Source organism: Hakea prostrata, chromosome 1 (assembly GCF_041222555.1).
Source record: "Hakea prostrata isolate BN-2017 chromosome 1, UWA_Hpros_2, whole genome shotgun sequence".
Taxonomy (NCBI): Eukaryota; Viridiplantae; Streptophyta; class Magnoliopsida; order Proteales; family Proteaceae; genus Hakea; species Hakea prostrata.
Genome location: NC_142600.1, coordinates 15510769 through 15531457, shown reverse-complemented (window position 1 = coordinate 15531457; position 20689 = coordinate 15510769). Strand labels below are relative to the sequence as shown.

Sequence of the window (20689 nt, the reverse complement as noted above, 5' to 3'; positions counted from 1 at the left end):
TCCCCAAATATCCGAATGCGCTCGTAATACGCGCTGGGGAGGTTCCAATTTCAACATTTTACGGAAAAAATGCGAAACAGTTTCAACGTAACATCAGTGTGGGGCCACCGCTACAAAAGCCCGCGCTTCTCCATGATGTGACCACCTAATGCGCTCTCTTGCTTTTCAACCGTCAGATGACAACGAAAGCCCACTGCTGCCCATCTTCGATATCTCCCTCTCTCTCTCTCCTCCTCCTCCTCCTCCTCCTCCTCCTCCCTTTCTCTTGTAATCGTCACTCTGCCTCAGTGCAGAATCTGCTGCAAACACTTCAACTTCTGTTTTTTTTTACTCTCTGTCTGTCTCTCTCTCTCTTTTGCGTGCCTCTCTTTTCCTTGCTCTGCATCTGTGGAGATAACGAGGAGAATCCGAGAAGTGCCGATTCTCTTTGTCTTCTTACTCATGCTTCGGTCCGCTGGTCCGTCACTCCATCGCCAAATTCGTTACTTTGCTTTTAATCTAAGTTCACTCCTGCCTTCAAGTTTCCCGGGAGATTACGCGCCAAACTAGACCGAGATCTTCTTCGAGAACGTCGATTTCCCTCGTCATTGGTATCCACTGCTTTTTGCATCCCTTGGGGCTTGGGCTTCTGTCGGTAAGTTCACTTTTTTCTGACTGAATTTTGGAACAACATATTGAACTTCATCTTTGTAGAGTTGCTGGTATTTCTCACGTTTTCTTAAGATTTTTCATGGGGTTACTTATGTTCTCGCTCCTGCGATATCTTTCTTGATGAAGGAGTCCTAGATCCATGGAGTTTCAACTCTTATTTCTGAGACATTGGCTCCTGCGTCAGTTCGGAGTCTAGTTTTGGGACACAGATTCTGGTGCTCAGCAGAGTTTAGTGGAGATGGCCCCTTTTCGCGGCCATGTCCCAGGAATTCCCAGGAACTCTTGATCTTTCCTGCTGGCTGAAGTTTTCAGAAGGGCCACAGAATTTCCCATCATCACTTTTTTTAATTTTTTCCTATTCTACTATCTTCTTTCTCTTATTCTTGACCCAGAAACATAAGGCATTTCATAGACAAATGGAAACGATTGGTCCACGACAGGATAAAACTCAGTGAAGATATGAGGTTGGTCTATCATCATAGTTTGTCTATATCTGCATCTTACCTTTGGCCTTCAGTGCTTCGCTGTCAATGCGACGAGTCTCACTTACCTTGAGGAAAATTTTAAACCTTTCTGCCATTCAATCTGCATCTTTGAAATTACTGTGTTTCCATTAAGACTTTTTTCCCCCCTTTCGGAGTACGTTCTGATCGTCACATTTTATTTTGCGCCGACCAAAACCTCACTAACTTTTCTAGATTAACTACCATGGCCTCACTGGAGACTAGCTTAATCTGGTCACTCATTCACGTGTCTTTGGGGTTTTGTGAAATTCAGTGACTTTGCTGCTGGTGATTCAAATGCACTAATTGGCATGCTTGTTTTGTTTCTTTAGGAGAAAGGACCGCAATTTCACAATTTACTGATAAAGTTCCGCCATGTGAGCTTTAAGTACGTTAGGATTTCACAACCATTTTGAATTAAAGACCAGCAACATTGTTCCCGTTTTTTAAACCCTTTTCTTGACAATAATATTAGGAATATATTGCTTGAGGTTAAAATGTTGGACTGGTGCTGCCTATATCTGAATCCGCAAAATCAGAATAGAAATCTCATTGACTGCAATTTTTTTCAGTCGAGAGAAAACACAATACATTTTTTAAGATGCAGAGTCGCTGAAGCGGTATTCTTTTAATTTTATTTTTCTTTACAAGCAAAAAAAATCATGTAAGATGTGTAATTTGGTAGTTTGCATCTGCAGCCAGTGATCTGGAGTGAATATATCAAATAATGTGCCATTTTTACACCAGCTAAAGAGGGGAGTTTCGTATTGTTAGATACACTTGACCAACTAGTATGTCATCAGAACTGTCTCACCAACTTCTTTAGACACAAAATGGAAGTACAATGGAACTTGATTCCCTCTTTTGCAATATGCACCGTCTTTTAATCCATTTAATTGATATTCAGAGGATATTCGTTGTAGAGTAAATTAACTGTTGATCCACGGAGCAACTGTATGGCTTCTATGTAGTGGTGTCAATTGTTTTTAAACGTAGTTAGCCTATATTTTGTAGTGGGTTGCTTCTCTTCTTCAATCTACTAAAAGAAGTGGGATTCATCTGTTAATTAGAAAAAATTTCCTCTTTCATTTTGTCGTATCAACAAACTTCATCATTTTCTTAACCAATTTGTAGTTAGCTATGAAGGATTTTGTTCTTGCATGTTGTGTTTCCGTTCATACACTAGTGCTTGCTTTGCTTGCTTTGATAGGGGTGCAGAAGAAAGAGTTTCGCTTGCATACTCACATAAATGTTAATCTTGACACTCAATGAATGGTATTTGATTCACTTACTTGAAACCCTTGGTTCAAATATCTATATGGGTATAATGCCAAGTTTCTTTGAGTTTGGGTGCATGGTAAACTTAGGAGTTCTTTCTCGTAGGAGCATTAGTGGATAAAATATATGTGTGTCATATAAACTCCAAATTAAGACAGATGACTGAAATATATTTTGTACACAGCCGTTTGTGAATTTCAGATGGCGGAGAAGGGTGAAAATGTTTGAAATAATGAGCTCTGAGTCAAGGAAATGAATTTCAGTGCAGATCTCAAAACAAGTTCTAGGCATCAGCATATGTCAATAGATGCTAAAGAAAAGATCCCATTGCGACAAGGAAACCATGCCTTGAAGTTGCGAGATGAGTTGACAACACAGAAGTTCACCAACAACTCAAATAAGGATATCTCTTACAAAACAGAACAGGATAGAGTCCATTATAAAGCAAGACATGATGATGATCATAGACCATTGATCCCTGCTAGATCTTCACAGAAGAAACAGCACAGTAAGGAGGCAATTAAAAATGATGAGCTTGTTAAGTACATGTCTAATTTACCATGTTATCTGCAGCGTGTGGAGAAAGGACAAAACCTCCAAGAGAAGGCTTTGAATTTTGGAGTCCTTGACTGGGGACGGCTGGAGAAGTGGAAGTACAGTAACAAACAGATCCCAATCAGAAGTACTAGAAATGATCCATCAACTAGTAGTGATTCTTCTTCATTTGCAACTTTTGGATCTTCTACCCTTTCTGGTACAAGTGAGAGTGGATCTTCTACTCAGCAGAAGAAGCAGTCTCATTCAGTACATTCTAATCTGCATTCAACTCAAAACAACAGACCTAATAACATTTTGAGATCTACTAGGAGGAGGAGTCTTCAAGAAACTAGAACTGTGACTAAAAATTCCTTCATGGAGAAGCAGGATCCTCTCTGTACTGATCACTTTTTTAGCAATTCAAAAATCAAGCAGGAGAATGCAGCTAAAAGAAAAGAATCAGATCCCAAGATCATTCCTGACAGGCAGCTACCATCATCTAGGTCGAAAGATTATGAGATTTCACTCCATCCTAAGGGAAAGATGAAGGTCCTAGATGATGAAGCTGAAAGGGGAGCAGAACAGTTTCATCATCTTAATCTCAATTTTCCCCACCATCCAGGCCCTGGAAAACTTAAAAACGTTGTTCACATTTTGCCTAAAGATTGTTCGCATAAGAGTTCCTCGGAAATCTCCAACCAGGTTGAATCTGGAACATCAGTATATGGAAGATCAACAAAAACTGATCGTAAAAGCTTTTCAGATTGCCTTCGTCGTGAAGATGAGGTTTGTCTTGCAGATATTGATTCTGATGTCCCACATTCATGCCCACTTTCTTTTACAGTTGAAGGTAGGCAAGAGTCGATCATGAAATTGCCCAATTGTTTATGTGAAGGTACAGAAGTTAATGGAAGATCTACGAAATCAAATCATAGAAGATTTTCAGATTGCCTTCATCACAGAGGGGAGGTTTCTCTTGCAGCTATTAATTCTGATGTCCCACATTCATGTCCACTTCCTTGTACAGTTGAAGGCAGGCAAGAATTGGGCATGGAATTTCCCAACACTTTTTGTGCCGAAGGTGCAGTAGTTCCATCAGATGCGTATTATTTTACAATTACTCCAGATGAGGTAGCAACTGGTCAAAGGAAGGCTAAACATGTGGGAGAAGATAAGCCATCAAGTTCAGCTGATAGACCTTCTGAGAGATTGGATCTAAAACCTGATGAAGTAAGAAATCAATTTCCTAATTATCAGTCCAGCACTGGTTTGGGCAGGCTGAGCAGAAGTCTCAGTTCTAAAGAATGTTCAACTGTCCCACAGTTGAAATCATCATATGTTACTGTTAAATCTGGTCCTGTGAGATCAGATGTTTCTGCTTGTTCACATGATTCAACTAGAGATAAAGCAAATGCCAATGGCAAAAGCAGGTCAAGCCCTTTGAGAAGGCTATTAGAGCCTCTACTGAAGCCCAAGGCTGGAAATCACCCTGAACCATCAACAAAAAAAATCTCCAGTCATAGAGCTTCTAAATCATTTGATGGTCTTGTGGATTCTTCTACTGCCAAGTCCATGAAAGGTAATTCTTTGTCAAGGTGTGGGCCCATCAATGAGCATGATTCATGTCCAAGTGAGAAATATGTCGAATCAATGATACATGCCCTTATGCAAGTCACGGTTAAGAATGGATTGCCTTTGTTTACTTTTGTGGTGGACAATGCTACTGATGTTCTTGTAGCCACATTGAAAAGTGCCAGTGCAACCCAGAAGGATAATCACAGCTGGGTTTACACTATATACACTGTTCGTGAAATTAAGAAGAAAAGTGGAAGATGGTTAAATCAGGGAAGTAAAGGGAAAGGTCATGGTTATGCCTCCAGTGTTGTTGGATTGATGAAGGTTTCCCTGTCTCAGTGTCCTATGTCGACAGGAAACAACGTTAAAGACCAGCTGGTGAGAAAGTTTGTTTTATTTGGTGTTGAAATGAGACAAGCTGATGAAGAAACATTGGATATTCACCCAAACAGTGAGCTTGCTGCCATTGTTGTCAAGCTTCCGACAGAGCATTTGGGAGATTTCACAAATGATGACTGGCAGAGCGTTAAAAATAAAGATCTTTCTGATATGGGACTGAACAGTGGTAAGCTGGATGGGAGAGGCTTGAGCTACTCAGGGGAGAGTGTAGGGAGTGAAAATAGTGAAGGAACTGAAAGGAACACTGTGGTGATCCTTCCGAGTGGTGTTCATAGCGTGCCAAGTGCAGGAGTGCCTTCATCCCTTGTTGACCGATGGAAGTCTGGTGGATCATGTGATTGCGGAGGTTGGGATGTGGGTTGCAAACTCAGAATTCTTAGTGACCAGCAATCCAGTGAAAACTTGATTTCATCCAAAGTTTCTTTCACCCCCGATCAATTCGATCTTTTCATTCAGGTAAATTAACTTTGCTGGGGACCCAGACGGGCCAACATTTCTACCAGCTCTATATGTAGTTGAGTTGGCTAATTATCTTCTTTTTTCCCAGGGAGATACTCAAGAGGACCGGCCTGTCTTCAGCTTGGCCCCATTGAGGAAAGGAATTTATTCCGTTGATTTCCATGGTTCGATAACTTTGCCACAGGCATTCTCCATCTGTATAGCAGTTATAAACAGTAGGAAACCATACGACCTATCAGAAGTCAGTAATATTTTCGATGGGAAAGTTTCACAGGGAACAATGTCCCTCGAAAATGATAGAATAAAGGCCCATGCTGAGGTTGAACCAGCAATATATGTCCCTTTCCCACCCCTTTCTCCGGTTGGAAGGGTTTGATTTCACACAAGATGCTTCCTTGTTATTTTGAAGGAAAATATCACTGACTTCTGATAGGTCACGTATGGTGAATCAACTTATACTGGGCGGAAACCTGTTGGAACTGGAAACGCATATTATGTTAGAATGGAATGCACCATAAACCCGCAATCTTTTTTTTCTTTTTTTTTGTGCTTAATCGACTACAATGTACAATAAGAGTGCAATGAATCAGAGTTGCAGGAAGATATGTAAGCAGAAAATAATATTTGTATTTACTATGTTTCAATTTTACTGGTTAGCCTCTGGGGCTTATGATTATCATGCAATGGAGTAATGGACCCAATCTGATAAACTGACAGATGACCCACTTTAGTCACTTTTTAGAAGAGTGAATTGGAAAAGTAAATTGTTGATCGATTAAATGGTTAAACTCGTTAGGCCTCCTAACATTCTTGGCTGAAATAGAAACCAACTGTTTTTCTAGGTTAGGCTCCCAAATCAAAAGCCGAACCCCATTGGCTATCAATTTGCCACAAATAACTTCACTTGGTGAACATTTCCTAATAATCGCAGTGGCGTTTGAAAATAGGTCACTAGAAGTGATACTGAAATAGAAAAACAGCTGAAACAACATTTGAAAGAATTCACCCAAAAAAGTCATGATACTCCACCAAATAATTTCCTTGCCGCTTCAGCATCTCTAATTGGAATCTTGAAGTACAAGTCTGCAATATAGTTCGATACATTAGTAACCACGGCTTCCCATCTGCATTAATCAGAACTAGTTTCATAACCTTCTTTGTTGCACAGTTCCTGCAACCCGTTCATTCTACTGTAGCATAAAATGAATTTGAAAAAATAAAGCACAATACGATTCCCAAGCTGTTTCCTATAGAACATAAGGATCTCCAGAAATATTCCTTTTGAGTGCAATCTGTTTGGAGCCGGTGAATCCAAATTTAAGTGATGGGGGCAAAACTTGTAAATAATTCTTCAGTCATATTTTCAATTTTTTTTTTTATTTATGTGCACTGCTGTGCACAGCATGGACAACAGAGGATGTTTTCCTTAAGATCTCCAGGTCGAAGCTACGTTACAGTTGGCTTCTATGGCTCCAAATGACATTCCAACTAACAATAAAAGATAAGATATGATATTTATATCTCCCATGCGTGGTTCTGTTGATTAATTAAGACACTTATCAATAAGTGAGAAAAGACTCTGGTGTTCATAATGGAGACATTAAACTATAGCTTCGGCATCAACCGTGATATAGTTTTTAACTTTTAATTCTCAGAAGCAGAAATTTTAAATGATGCATAAACACAAGGGAAATTATTTGAAAAGAAGGGCTACTTGCCCAAGTTGGATTGGGTCCTGCTTTTCACCTTCTTGATTTCTTTAAATCCTCTAATCATTACATTTCAAGTTAAGCAACACAGAAACAATATGAAGAATAAATAAGTCCTGTAATTCTAATTCTAGAAACCATCTTTAGGACTCTGGAACTCCTCTGGTTTAGTATCAAAATTAGGGAGAATTATGTCTGCGATCCTTGTTTAACCAGAGATCGATGAATGACGAAAGAGATTAAGGGCTGTATTAGATTTGTTTATCTGTATGTGATATTATGATTTTAAAATTTCCTATATACAGGACGAGACAAGAGGACAGACTACAATTCCTCACCATCGTCGACTTGTGTTGAAAATGGAACTATCTCCAACTCATCCACGTTAACCGCTGCTACCTTAGAACAGCCGACCTTAGCGGCGGAGGAAGGCGGACGATACCTGAAGGGAATCTGACGAACGTTGGCTGTAATGGGACTGATTTCTTGATGATGATGATGACCATTCCCACATCCTTCTTCTATCGGCTGCTGCTGCTGCTTCCGTTTCTGTTCTTTGACTGTATCTTTCTTCAGGTCAGCAGGAGGCAAGAAGAAATCCCTGGAAAGACCTTCGACGTTGAAATCGAACTCTTCGATGCTCCAGATTTCTTCCATCCTGGTGCGGGAGTGGGTATCGGAGGTCTCACCGAAACGGAATAAGGAGACGGAAGTCCGGCCGGCATGGGCGATGTTGACGCCGTCAATGCAACGGTAATCATGGATGTAAGATTCCATGGTGGTTTCCCAAAAGACACTGTCGTCGCTGGCGGTCTTGATACGAAGGAGATGAGAATCCTCAAGCTGAACCAACAACCCTGTTCTTTGACTGAAGTAACCCCACACGGAGTGCCGGATGATCTCCACGTTGTTGCCACTCCTGGCATTCAAAGACGATTGCTCTGTTTCCAGCTTCAACACGAAACAGTCTTCTTCATTGATCGTTCTCTCTCCTATGCAGATCGAGTCGTGGAATAAGTTTGCCGTCAACCTCGGATCTAGACCCTGTAAGGATCGACGGAGAGGTCGAGGTGGACCTCTGGAAGCGTGGGAATTGTGCCAAGGTGTTTGCCTCCAGGCCACATTCCCATCGCTCCCAGCGCTGATCTTACAACCTGAGAGAACCAATTCCAAGCACCATTTGCCCGGTCTCTCGTGCCACAGCACGAACCCTCCAACCTCTCCTACCCCTCCAAGTCCAAGACCAAGTCCATGTCCGTGTCCATGTCGTCCCCCCTTATTGCTGGCCTTGACTATCCCCTTGTGCCCAAATTTCTCATTCTCAGAGCTAAATTCCGAGGCAGCCATCTTTACCTTCCCCACCGCACACATACTTTTGATTGAGTTCAGAGCAGTATCTCCTCCTGCCGCTGCAATGTATTGCTGCACGATGTACTTGGCCATCGACACCTCCTGTGATACACAATAATAACCCATAAATTAAAAACCACCTCAATTCAAAATTTTAAATTCCCAACAATGGTGATGCTGAAGAGATCATATAATACTTACAATGGGACGGTCTATGAATTTGTCTCGGGTAATGAAGGAGCGATCAAAACGGACAGGGAGAGGGATAAGAGGAGCACCAACCACGCCAAGCAAGAGCTGTAGCTCGGTGCTGCGTGAGCCCACGGAAGAGGGGGGTGATGATTTATCGACGTGAGATCGAATCCAAGACTTCATATTGTGCCATGACCTTCCCCCGCCGTTCCTGTTGCTGGTAGCGAACATTTCCTCCGGAATGGGTACTTCCAGTACGGTTTCCAACCCATCCTCACGAGCATAATTGTTACTGAGCCTCTTCATCATGAAGGAGAACACTGGTTCGGTCACAGGGAACCAGTTAGAGAGAATTCAGAGAAAACCCCCCTTAATGGATAATGATATTGATAGGATCTGGGCTTTCTGTTATCAACAGAGAAGAAGGAGACCACCACCACCACCAGAGAGTGAAAACTGTAATTAGGTGTATGAGGAATTAAGGATAGAGTAGAGAGTCTTAAGACTCAAAAGGGAAGGTAGCAGCTGGTGAACACTACCTACTAACTGTGACCCCACCACCAATGCTATGCTTACCTACTGTCGTGACTGCACGCCCGCACATCACATCGATCTACTTACTGCTGCCAATGCTCTTCTTTCACTGTGTTTCTGTGTTTCTGTCTTTCTCTCTCTCTTGGTCTTGGATATCAATTCATTGTGCTTTTGTACTGTAATTTCAAAACAGAATTCCCCAGCTTAAACGTACTTATACAACGAATCAGCTGCGGTAACTGGTAAGCTAGTCAATAATTTGAACAAGTACTTGTAGGTTTGAAGTTACTTTTAATTTTTATTTTTTATTTCTGATAAAAGAAGTTACAATATCCGAAATGTCGGCTGCCGGTGCGGGATGACGACTGGTATGGTGGCTATCTTCAATGCTACGATTCCGAAACGACAAAGTCATTCTCATGTATACCCCTCCCTCAAAACCCAAAACAAAATAAGACAGGTTGATATTCTGAATCGTCCAAATCGGTTGGATTTGACTTTTTATGCTACAAATTGAACACGGATCGGTCGAATCGGAGTTTTAGTAAGAAAATTTACGATTTCAGACCTAAATTCAACACCCTTATCCATCTCAATAATACCTCTCACCACCCCCACCGAAAGAAAATCTATTCCAATACAGCCAATAACTATGATTGCTTCTGTCACATGAAAGGTGACAACAATTTTTTTTTCTATCTTAAAATGGTTACATTAAAAAAAATGAAAATTATGAAATAGAAAAATAGACGATATACACCAACGAGAGACCCGAGCGTGACATCTTATAAAATTAAATTTGTGTCCGCCACTCTTCAATTATGCTTTGCACGTTAACACTTCATTCCTAATCCATGACTATATAGAAATTAATTATTTCTTCTTAATCTGAGATTAATTATCATATTAAGTACCTCAAGCCTACAATTCTTCTGAATTCCCTTCTTAAATCATTCTTAAATATGTTACCGTTACTGTAAGCATTTTAAGATGAACACTGGATTTCACGTCGAGTGGAGATTGGGCAACGTCAGATGGGATTGTTCAATGTTTCTTTCATTTTATTAAAACTTGAATTCCACGTCCCTTTCCTTGGCCGCTTAATTCATTTTCCACCCAATGACATCTCTTCACCTCATTAATTAATATGTCTTCTGTTACTTAATTACTACCAAATCATAACCGTTTGGATAGCGATTGTAGAGGGTACAAACCTTAAGAATGCATTTTGTAACATGAAGTTAGCCAATTTGACTTCTGAAATCGCTTTATTCAGAGATTAATTCCAAAAAAATATATGTTTCTTAGCTTACAATCCCCCGTTTAGTTTAGCCAATTGACTTCTGAAATCGGTTTGTTCACAGATAAATTAGAAACCATATATTTCTTAACTTACAATAAACCCCATTCATTTTAGCCAATTGACTCTTGAAATCGGTTTAGTTAGAGAAGTTGAGAATATATGTATCTTAAGTTACAATAACCGTCCTTCGTTTTTTAATTAGTAAACTCGTTACTAATATCTTATCCCAAAAAAAAAATTACTGTTAATATAATGGTTAGTAATCTAGAAATACTAATTGTTGCTGCTGAATCCACCCGGGCGTCCACCGACACCCGGCGCTCTGGTTCACGATGCCGTGGTCGCCTTGACAACAAACATCTTCCTCTATACCCCTTACACCCTTCCCGGGGTGCCGGCCCGCGTGGCCGGCGCCCCCGCATGTCGGTGTTTTTTTGTCGTTTCCTTCCCTGTTCGCGGGCTTTCCGTGGTTGGTTTCTCTTGTGTGTGCCCGCTTGTGTTTGTTCGTGCTGTGTGGTGTGGGTGGTGGCGCGGCGGGTGTGGCTGGGCGTTGCCTGTTCTTTTGGGTCGCTCGTGGCTGGTTTCTGGGCTCCCCTGCCGTGGGCGTGGGGGTTGCTGTGGGCGTTCTCTCCCTTCGCGCGTCTTGTTTTCTGGGTCGTTGGCTTCTTCTGCTCCGTCTGGTCTCGGTGGTTGTGGGGCGGCGGTTCGTCTTGCGCGCGGGGGGGGGTTTGCTCCCCTGGTTCCGGTGGCGTTCCGCGGGTGGCCGCTTCGGGTGTTGCGTTCTGCGGGTGCGCGGGGCTTCCGGCGGTCGTCGGTTGTCGGTGTTCGCCGGCCGCTTTGTTCGTGTCGCTGGGGTCGCGCCCCCGCGCCTCTCGCCCCTGTCGGCGTTTGCCGCCGGGCCTCTCCTTGTTGTGGCGTCCTTGGTTTTTTCCCTTGGTCGCGCTCAATTCCCACTCAAATTTTTCATTTTTCACCGATGATTACGGCCTGATTAGAGCATAGCATTTTCAATCCTGAAGACCCAAATTCATTCACAATCGGTGCAATCAATCACCCTTTTAAGGTTCAAGACTCTCAAGAGTCAAGACTCAACCACTGAAACTGATTGACAACAAATAAGTCATAAACGTTATTGATAATCTTTGTTTTCTTCCTACTGTTGATACCAAAAATCTAATAAAGAAGAAAAGACTCAAATTAGCAGGACAGCACGCCGGTCCTATCTGCTGTCACATTTGCATTGGATTACTTTCAAGATTTTGAAGCTCGAACCTCATCTGCAAGCAGATTAATTGGAATCTCAAAAAAATAATAATAAAAAACCAACACATCTCCATAACTTCTGACTTTCTGGGCCTGAATTTTACTTTTTTTTCACCCTGTGAGCATGAGACCAGACACCCCTGTTGTGTTTTCTTCTCTCTTTTTCATGTTTCCAGTTGGATTACAATTGTTTCCTGTGACTTTTACATCTTTTCCATTCCCAACAAAGAAGATTGAATATCCAAGCGTGGATTTACATAGTCTTGCTTTTCTTTCCATAATTCAAATGTCTTCCAATCTGGGCTGGCAATATCAGACATGATCATGGCATACTTAATTACTTTATTAAAAGCCCAGGCGATAAAAGACTAAAATATTAAAAGCAAAGATGCTGAACAAACTCGGAATCTGATCAAATCACAAGGAAGAAATTTACAAAGTGACAAACCATTACTTTCTCACTTTTGTTTATGCTTAACCGAACAAATACTTATACCTGCTGGGCTCACATTTATACATACTGACCTTTAACCTATTGATTTGTTAGAATGATTATCATCATAGTCTTCTTCATTTAATTGATGACATAACAGAAGATTAATTTAAAGCGCTTTTAAGAGCTCAACCCCCTTTACTTTTTTCCTTTTTTTGGGGTAATCTAACCACTTTACCTAAAGGGTGGGATTTTATAGCCAATTATAACTGTAGTTATACAAGTGTACTTTGAATGCGCACCAACCTTCTTTCTTGCCCCCACTGAAACCAAGATGTGGCCAGGTAGAAGAAGATCCGATAGTAAATCTTCCACCTTTTTGGGTGTCAAGAACTAAACACCCTGGCCAACACCAAGAACAAAACTTTAATAAAGAAATTTGTAATGTTGGGTTACAAGTATAAATGGAAATTTGCAATTAATTAAATCTCACAAGATGTTCCTTAGGTCTTGCTGCTATAGGATAAGGGCAAAACAAATCAAAGTTTGATTCCATGTAAACTAAGCAACCAACCAATTTGGTCTGGAAACATATTAAAAAGAATTAAGAGTAGCATGCAAGGAGAATATTGGATGATTCATAAGACTTTCGAAGATGCCTTGAGCAAACATTTTGATTCCTTGAGTCTATGTATTTTAATATATATGTCCAAAATGACTTGCACTTAAAAAATGACTGGCATTTAGATCATATGTCAGTTTCTAGAGAATGATGAACATGTATATGAACTGATGAAGTTTTTCTTTTTTCTTCTTTTACGAATAAATAAATACATCATCAAAAAGAGAGAAAGCGGGAAGGGAAGATTACTGATCAAGAGAACCAATGGGCAAAGTCTAGCCAAAAAACAGGGAGAGAAATTATTAAGGGCTTAACGAGCTGCACCACGCCTTGCAAAAAAGCTGAAAGAGCGAGCAATGAAAAAAATTAAAAGCTTAAAATAACTAGGTCAATAACCAAAAGGAAAAGCAAATAGGCCACACTAGACTGGGCCATCTTTTTTTTTTTTTTTTCCTTAGAGACGTGAAATCAACAAGGATATCTCTGTTAGGTTGATCACACCTCAAAGCATACAAAGCGAAAGAGATCTTGGTCCTAGGTGCGCCCTTAGAAGAGTGATTTTTACTGGAGACGACTGCCCACAATCAAGGAGTTAAGGGAAGGGATGATAGAGAATGGGCTAACCAAGCTTTTAACATTGGATGTCCTAAGTTCAAGGGGTTACTCTGGAAAAGCAGGTGGAGAGGAGGTAGAGATCAGATGAGAATGGAAGAGGAGGGAGGGAAGGGCCTCAGTCCTCAGGAGGAGAGAGTTCAGGGAAGTTGGAAGAAGAGGTAGGGGTGGGTTGAGGAATCAAAGGGTGGGGTGGGCTCATGGACATGGGTTTAGGAATGGGTTGGGGAAGACAGGCAGGATACTAGAAAGTCTCTCACACGAGTAGGCTAAATTTTGAAGGGAGGGGGAGGAATCAGTTGAGAATGTGAGGGAAGAGAGTTTTTGGTGAAGGGTGGGGTGGGCTCATGGACATGGGTTTAGGGATGGGTTGGGTTAGACAGGAATCACAGGATAGGATACTAGAAAGTCTATGACAGGAGTAGGCTAAATTTGGAAGGGATCGGAGGAATCGGTTGAGACTGTGAGGGAAGAGAGTTTCTAGCGAAGGGTATGCAGTAGGCTAGTGGAGGAGTCTGAATCACCTCCCCATCTAGGAAAACAATATGCTCCCCGACACTTTTTAACGACACATATTTTGTGGGGCACATGCTAAATATTGATAAAATAATTTAGAAATAGGACTTCCAATGGATCTCATGTACATAGATCTTTCACAACATGTGTGGTAAAAAAGCATCACGATAGCACATTTTGCTCCCTCGTTAGGGAAATGATCCGGACTCTAGGTGGAGTGAGGGGAGCGCTAGAAGGATTTGGAACGATAAGATTAGTGGAAGGTGGGCTAAGGTGATTAAAGGGCTTGGGTGGGCTTGGGCAGGGTGTGCAGTAAGGGTTAGGTGGGGTTTTGGTTAGAAGGAGGTGGGCTGGAGATAGGTCAGGTTGAGGTGATTGAAGGGCTTGGGCTAGGAGGGCCAGTAGGATGATGTGGTTTCAGGTTAGAAAGAGGCCGACTGGGCTCAGATGGGCTGGTCTGGTGTTAGGAGAGGGTTGAGGGATCAAGTGGTTGGGGTAGGCTCGTGGGCTTAGGATTAAAAATGTTAGGAAGGTTCAGGTGGGGTGGATCCGTGGATGGATTATGTTAAATATACTGCTTATGTAGTTATGGTAGAATATAGCAAAGCTATTTCTCCAGTGTCTAATTAAGTACAAGAATTTTCAACCTTAAAAAAAAAAATGAAATGGTTAAGTACAAGAATTGGATCCATGGCCGATAAGAATTGAACAGGAATAGGAAAAGTGGTGCTTCCAAAACCCAAGGAGGGACTCATCTGATCTTAGATGAGAACAACCCTACCCAGAACCAATTCAAGTAATCTAATTTCATACCAGTTCAAACACTTAAATAGAACATAAATTGTTTAGTTATTATTGAGTTAGAAAGTGAAACATAAAAGCTACACTGCTACTCTGCTCAATATGGAAAGAAAGAAAAGATTATCTCCGACTCCTAAGCCTTTGATTTACACGGCAGATTTGATAAAAGAGGGTTCAGTCATATTCTGAATCTATTTAACAAACCTTACTATGGTCCAGGCAAGTTAATTGACACTACAATCCCTTCTTCCCCATCCTCAATTCAATTCACTTTCTTGTCATATGAGAGAACAATGTGCTTCTTGAGGGAGTGTATTCCACCCATGGAGTTTCACTTATTATTATTTTTTATATATTTATAGATAGCTAGACCCCACCCCCTATTAGGTGGGTTAACAACCATCAATGGAGCACATTCTTCTCCCGTGATAGAGGTAATCTAGACCGGTTCAAATCCTCGGTGGCCAAATCCCAGCAGCCAATCTGGATGACCGCCACGTATCATTCAGCCGCTGACACTTAATTGATCATTTCTCAAATAAATTGGTAAAACCATCACGGGCTCAATAATTGACTGGTTCATTGTTTCTTTAATTTTTCAAAGATATCCATGTGAAAATGGTGTTCAAACTTCACGTTTTAAAACCTTAATAGCAAAGTAGATTGCTTGGTTTCCCTCTCTAATCAACCTTGACCCACAGAAAGGTTCTTATATATCCAATTCTATAATATGGATATTGACACCCATATGGAACAATCCCTCTCCTCTTATAAAATAAGTGTTTTGAATCGATCCATGAATCGTCATTTCTTTTATTTATTATCATGCACTACCCATCTCGTCAATTTGATTAAATAGTTAATCTTGGTTTATGGGTCAACCTTGTATCTTAAATTAAGAAAAATAGCCGTTGAGTTAGGGAGTCATTGCCATTTCCAAGCACTTTTTTTAAGCTTTCATTCTTAATTTGCATGGCCGCCGGCCACACGGTTCTTCTCATGCAAGCAAAGCCCAAAGTCGGTGGGGACCTAGAGCGAGCCTGCATGAATCCAGCTATATATGAAGTATACGATTCTCTCTTATCTCTCACTCCACAAGAGCCCGGCAAACCCTTATATATAAAAAGACATTGAGCATCAATTCACCATTCAACAATTTAGATCTTGATCTTATTGCAATTTTGGTTTCTTGAACCCCAAATATCACAACAAGAAAAGATTAATATATCTAACCAAATATGACGGTGAGAACCACCTTCATATGACGGTGCGCTGACGAGACCAACAACATGCATTTTCTCTTTTGGATCAGGCATAGGTGTCAAATGGAATTATGGAATGATGTTTTTGGAGGAATTTTTTTTTTTTAAAGGGGATGATGGTATATATATTCAAGTAGGAATATAATTAAGGTTGTTCAAATTTGTTGCCGAAAGTGCTTATCATATACAAGACTAATGCCTCTCGTTTTCGTTTCATGTGTGCCAAATCTAATCTAATAAACTTAAAAAGATGGTCTGCTTTTCTCACATCTCAACTTCCAATGAAAAACAGTCTGAGATAAAAACTCAAAATCAGCTAAAAAATAAAAAGAAGAATGAAAATGAAGTTATAACTACCCGCTTTTGATTTGAGTAATCTCTCCACTTTCCACATGTTATTATCAATCGCATGAATCATGTAGGCTTCCTTGTGTTTTCAATGAAGTTTATTAATTTGCAACCAATGAAATTGCAACAGGCAGAATGGTAGAATCATCTAGCCTCCACTAAACACCCCCACGCATTTTGTATAATTAGGAGAAGAAAAGATTGACCACAAAATATAAGTGTAACTTTTCTAGTTTAATGGGATCTAAGGTAATGCTTCTTTTCCAATTGGATAGCCTGAAAGCATGTAAAAACATTCTCATGGGTGAACCTAAGTCAAATCTCTCTCAAGGGATAGGTTGCAACCATTTTGTCACTCTCAAAGCTAAAACACACAATCTGAAATTCAGAGTATGATTCATATGCATCACAAGTAGTAATACATCGGTAGGAATATGAAAATTAGAGGTGGGTGGACCAGTTGGTTTGCTTCTCTTTTCATATAATTCTAACATTGCAGTGATATCATCTCAATTTGTCTAATCCCTCTTGTGGGGTTTTCAATTTGACACCACCGATGCCCTTAGTGGGTGAAAAAAGCACAATCCTCAGAGAAAATTTTGAGTAGTTTTACTTAGTAAAAAAAGGAATTTAAACAGCGAAATGAATCTTTCTGTAAGCAATAGAAGTCATTGATTGAAAGTTGGTTCAATGTCATCATCGTCTCTTAATTTCTTGGCTGTATAAAGTGAAACACATCCCTTACTTTCCAGAAGCAGAGGAATGAAGGTCGGAGGTTGGCATTGTGAACTGCTTTTCAGTAAAATTAAATAATAAATGTTTCTCAGATACCTCGAACACATTCACGGGACAGTTTCGAATGCTGATTCGAACAGTTGAACATCAACTTAGATTACACAGAAATTAAAGTGTTTTGCTACCTTGACATGAGTGACAAACTCCTTCTTCGAGCTTTAAGTAGTGAAACCCAAGTGGCAAGCATCGGTTAGTGGTATAGGCATGCAAAGCTTCGAATCGTTCTACTGTAGAAAGCAACACTCAGCAACACAAACTTTGAATTCCACCCAACTGCAATGTGGCAGACATTCATATATCAAGGTAGCGAGACATCACATCACATGGATTATAATAAACGGACACAAATGCCCAAAAGCCGCCATTAACGCTTCAAGTTCCAACAGCAAAACAAGAACCAATGTACATAACCTTTGCTGTCACTTATATCAATGAAGAAGAAGAAGAAATGGGTAGATGGGTGACATGGGTCTGCCCCTCACATGTTTCCTCAGTACATCCCTGACTTGATTTCACTTTCTCTTTTTACTCTGCAGATTTCCTGTAGATGAGATTGCTTGGATTATTTATTGGGACAAGTGGACAACCCAACACTCTCATGATGAGTCATTGCTGCTGATCCGGACAAAAATTCCATTTTGGGTTAGTTGGACCCGTAACTTATCTTGGCCTTAGCTTGCTGCCACTTGTTATGAATCAGCCAAAAAGATCTCTATACTGTACCTGATGGCTATCACCAGCTTTCTTTTTCTTTCTTTTTTCTCAGTGATTGTAACTCCTAAGTTCTTCTACATCTTGTATGAGTTCTAAGAATCCATTTCAAATGTACCCCCAAAAGTATCCATATCAAGTCCCTGAATGAGTCAAATGTGATGGCTAATGAGATTTTTTTTATTTTTTTTTTTTTGGTTAAACGATGGCTAATGAGATTTTATTCTTTAGCAAATAGTGAATGCAAAAATGGGTATGTTTTCTGCACTTTTCATGTTTTCCTTTCTTTTTTTTTCTGAAATTCCTTTTCTTAATTTAAAAAAAATAAGAAATACAAGTCAATTATTTTATATCATGCATGGCAGAGACTTTTTATTTTTATTTTGTTTAGAATTGTCTCTTAAGCTAAATTCAATGGATGGTGTTCTAACATTTTTTTAACTTTTCTAGTTTATGAAATAATAAATAAAAATAAATTATTCTTTAATAGTAAATGTTTGAATTTCCTAATATTTGTACACATATATAATTAAAGTATGAATTATTATGTTTGTGGCTTAATTAACATCACTAGTCTTTTATCTAAACACATATTCATTTAGGGGTATTACTAACCTTTTATTATTGTGAGTGTAGTTAAATGTTAGAATTTTATATTATAAATAATTTCTTAGGTCCCCATAGCCATCACGGTAATATTTGGGTTTGAGATTATTTCCACAAATATTCAATAATATAGATCTGGTGAATCTAACATGAACAACAAAGAACTTGTTTGATACATTTATAAAAAGATGGCTTCAAATTTAAAGAAGACTGAATCAAGGTCTAAAATCTTAGAACAAGTCAACCAAAAAAAAAAAAAAGGCTGGTAGAGTTTTTAGCATTTCTCTTTTGAAAAACATAACATATTTTATCGGATCAACTTATACTTTATTGATGAAATGTTGATGTTTTATATTATATGAGTTTGAAAATTTTCTCTCCATATAGATAAAGGATCCGGATTTTTTTATATGTGGCTACAAGTCTATGTAATATTAAATTATTTTTAATAATCATGATTTAAATTTCCTTAAAATACTTTCTCAAGAAAAATAATTTGAGATGGACTTCAAATGCATTTAGAACAATTTATTATATATATATTTTTTTATTTCCCTTTGTGATAAACTTTGATAAGAGAGATATCAACAAATAGAAATTAGAAAACAAACATTTTGTGCACCATGTTTCAAGGATTTTGTTAAGCTGGTACGTTTGGGATGGTGGTGCTTATGGTTAATATTAGATGAGATATAATCGAAATGATTTTAGTGGCACAAATTAAAACCAGGTACATAATAAAAACATGAATTTTTTTTTTTTCGAACGTTTTTTACTCAAATAGAGAATCTTTTAATGTCAAAAGGGACAACTTCATGTTATGAAGACAACAAGGAAATTGCTTGTAAGTTTACTGAAAATCTAAAACAAGTTAACTCAAATCTTACCAAGAAACCTAATATATTTATTTATGTGTAAATATCATTCACCTCCTTTTTTTAATAAGTACTTTTACCTTGTTAGTATTTTCACTCTGATGTAGGCATTTTCATATAAATAATTTTGTAGTTAGGTTTTTTAAGTTCAACAAAAACAAAATAAAATTCTGCACTTCAAAGATGAACTAAGTACAAAAATAAGTATTTTGAAAGAAATTTCATATTTGACATTAAATCCAAATTTAAATCACTTTGATTGATCACTTTGATTTTAAATAACTTGATTTAGTCCTTTTTTATAGTTTGGGTTTTCAATTTGTATCCTAAACTTAATAACCTCTGCTGGAAAGAGTTGTAGGGGGGTGGAGAATAGATTGTTTAACAATTTATACATAATTAATAAACCATAAATGCACCTGGGACATTTACAGAAAATGTCTCCAGTCGGAATTACTAATATTGGTTCATGTTGGCCGACCATGGTAGCTTCAGATGCACACACAAGATATCATAAAAATATATTAAAAGAGGATTATGAACCAAAACGGTGGCTTTGCAATTTTTAACCCTATACCAATTGAGATAAACTTATTTTTGTAAGATAAAAGGTGAAAGAAACTTCCTTCTTAAGCATATTTATACTTAGCTTTGTTTTTTATAATGTCATTTTCTCACTCGATCAAGTTGGAAAGCTAAATTCTAGATATAAAAAAGAAAAAAATCATCTAAACAAGTGTATTACAAACAAAAATACCACCATAACCCCATAAATTGACTTAAATAATTAAACTTTCACATGAATATGCATTAGTAGGCTGTAGCAGCTTGGTTCGCTTAAACAAGGTTCCGGTATCAAATCCTTGTGGATGCAAAAAATCCCGCTGGGAGACTCACCCACCATAGCCAGGTGTGCGACGCGGGTCGAACCATCGGTTTATAAAAAACCGGGTTGGCAAACCAAAAAAAAAAAAGAAGAGAAATATCATATGAAGGATAAGAGTGATATATTTTATATATATGGCATGATAATTCATTTCTTAAAAAAAATATAGTAATTAATTAGTTTTGTGGACAAAATTAATAGATTTCATAATACTCCATCTATAGAGTTTGAACATTTGGTAAAAGTTGTCAAAATTAGATTGGATCAATTTTCAACCAAATAAATTATTTTTTTATTTTTTGGTAGAAAAATAAATTCATTTCAAGTTATACTCATAAGTGACTATTAGTTATAAGGCTCTTAGATGTATGATGAAGGCAAATGATATTTCGAACAACAAAATGTAAAGTAGGGAATTCAAAATATTTAAAATTGTGATATTTACTAAAAATATTAATCCCGTGAGGTG

General features: G+C 38.8%; 2 protein-coding genes across 3 annotated transcripts; one reads left to right on the top strand and one right to left on the bottom strand.

Moving 5' to 3' along the window:
- Positions 1 to 235: 235 nt before the first annotated feature.
- Positions 236 to 6544, top strand: LOC149027808 (uncharacterized). Of its 2 annotated transcripts, XM_089166054.1 has the most exons (3): positions 236 to 634; positions 2617 to 5399; positions 5491 to 6544. In XM_089166054.1, the coding sequence occupies exons 2-3, from the start codon at positions 2685 to 2687 to the stop codon at positions 5776 to 5778; spliced, it is 3003 nt and encodes a 1000-aa protein (XP_089022180.1). In that variant the 5' UTR covers positions 236 to 634; positions 2617 to 2684; the 3' UTR covers positions 5779 to 6544. The 2 variants fall into 2 exon arrangements, with proteins under 2 accessions (XP_089022180.1, XP_089022186.1); XM_089166060.1 differs by lacking the exon at positions 236 to 634 and having other exon boundaries at positions 648 to 5399.
- Positions 6545 to 7117: 573 nt separating this feature from the next.
- On the bottom strand, positions 7118 to 9412 carry LOC149027807 (uncharacterized). The gene is made up of 2 exons (XM_089147434.1): positions 8663 to 9412; positions 7118 to 8563 (listed from the first exon to the last, which is right to left on the bottom strand). Exons 1-2 carry the CDS (start codon positions 8960 to 8962, stop codon positions 7436 to 7438), a joined length of 1428 nt encoding a protein of 475 aa, XP_089003560.1. The 5' UTR covers positions 8963 to 9412; the 3' UTR covers positions 7118 to 7435.
- Between the last annotated feature and the right edge of the window lie 11277 nt (positions 9413 to 20689).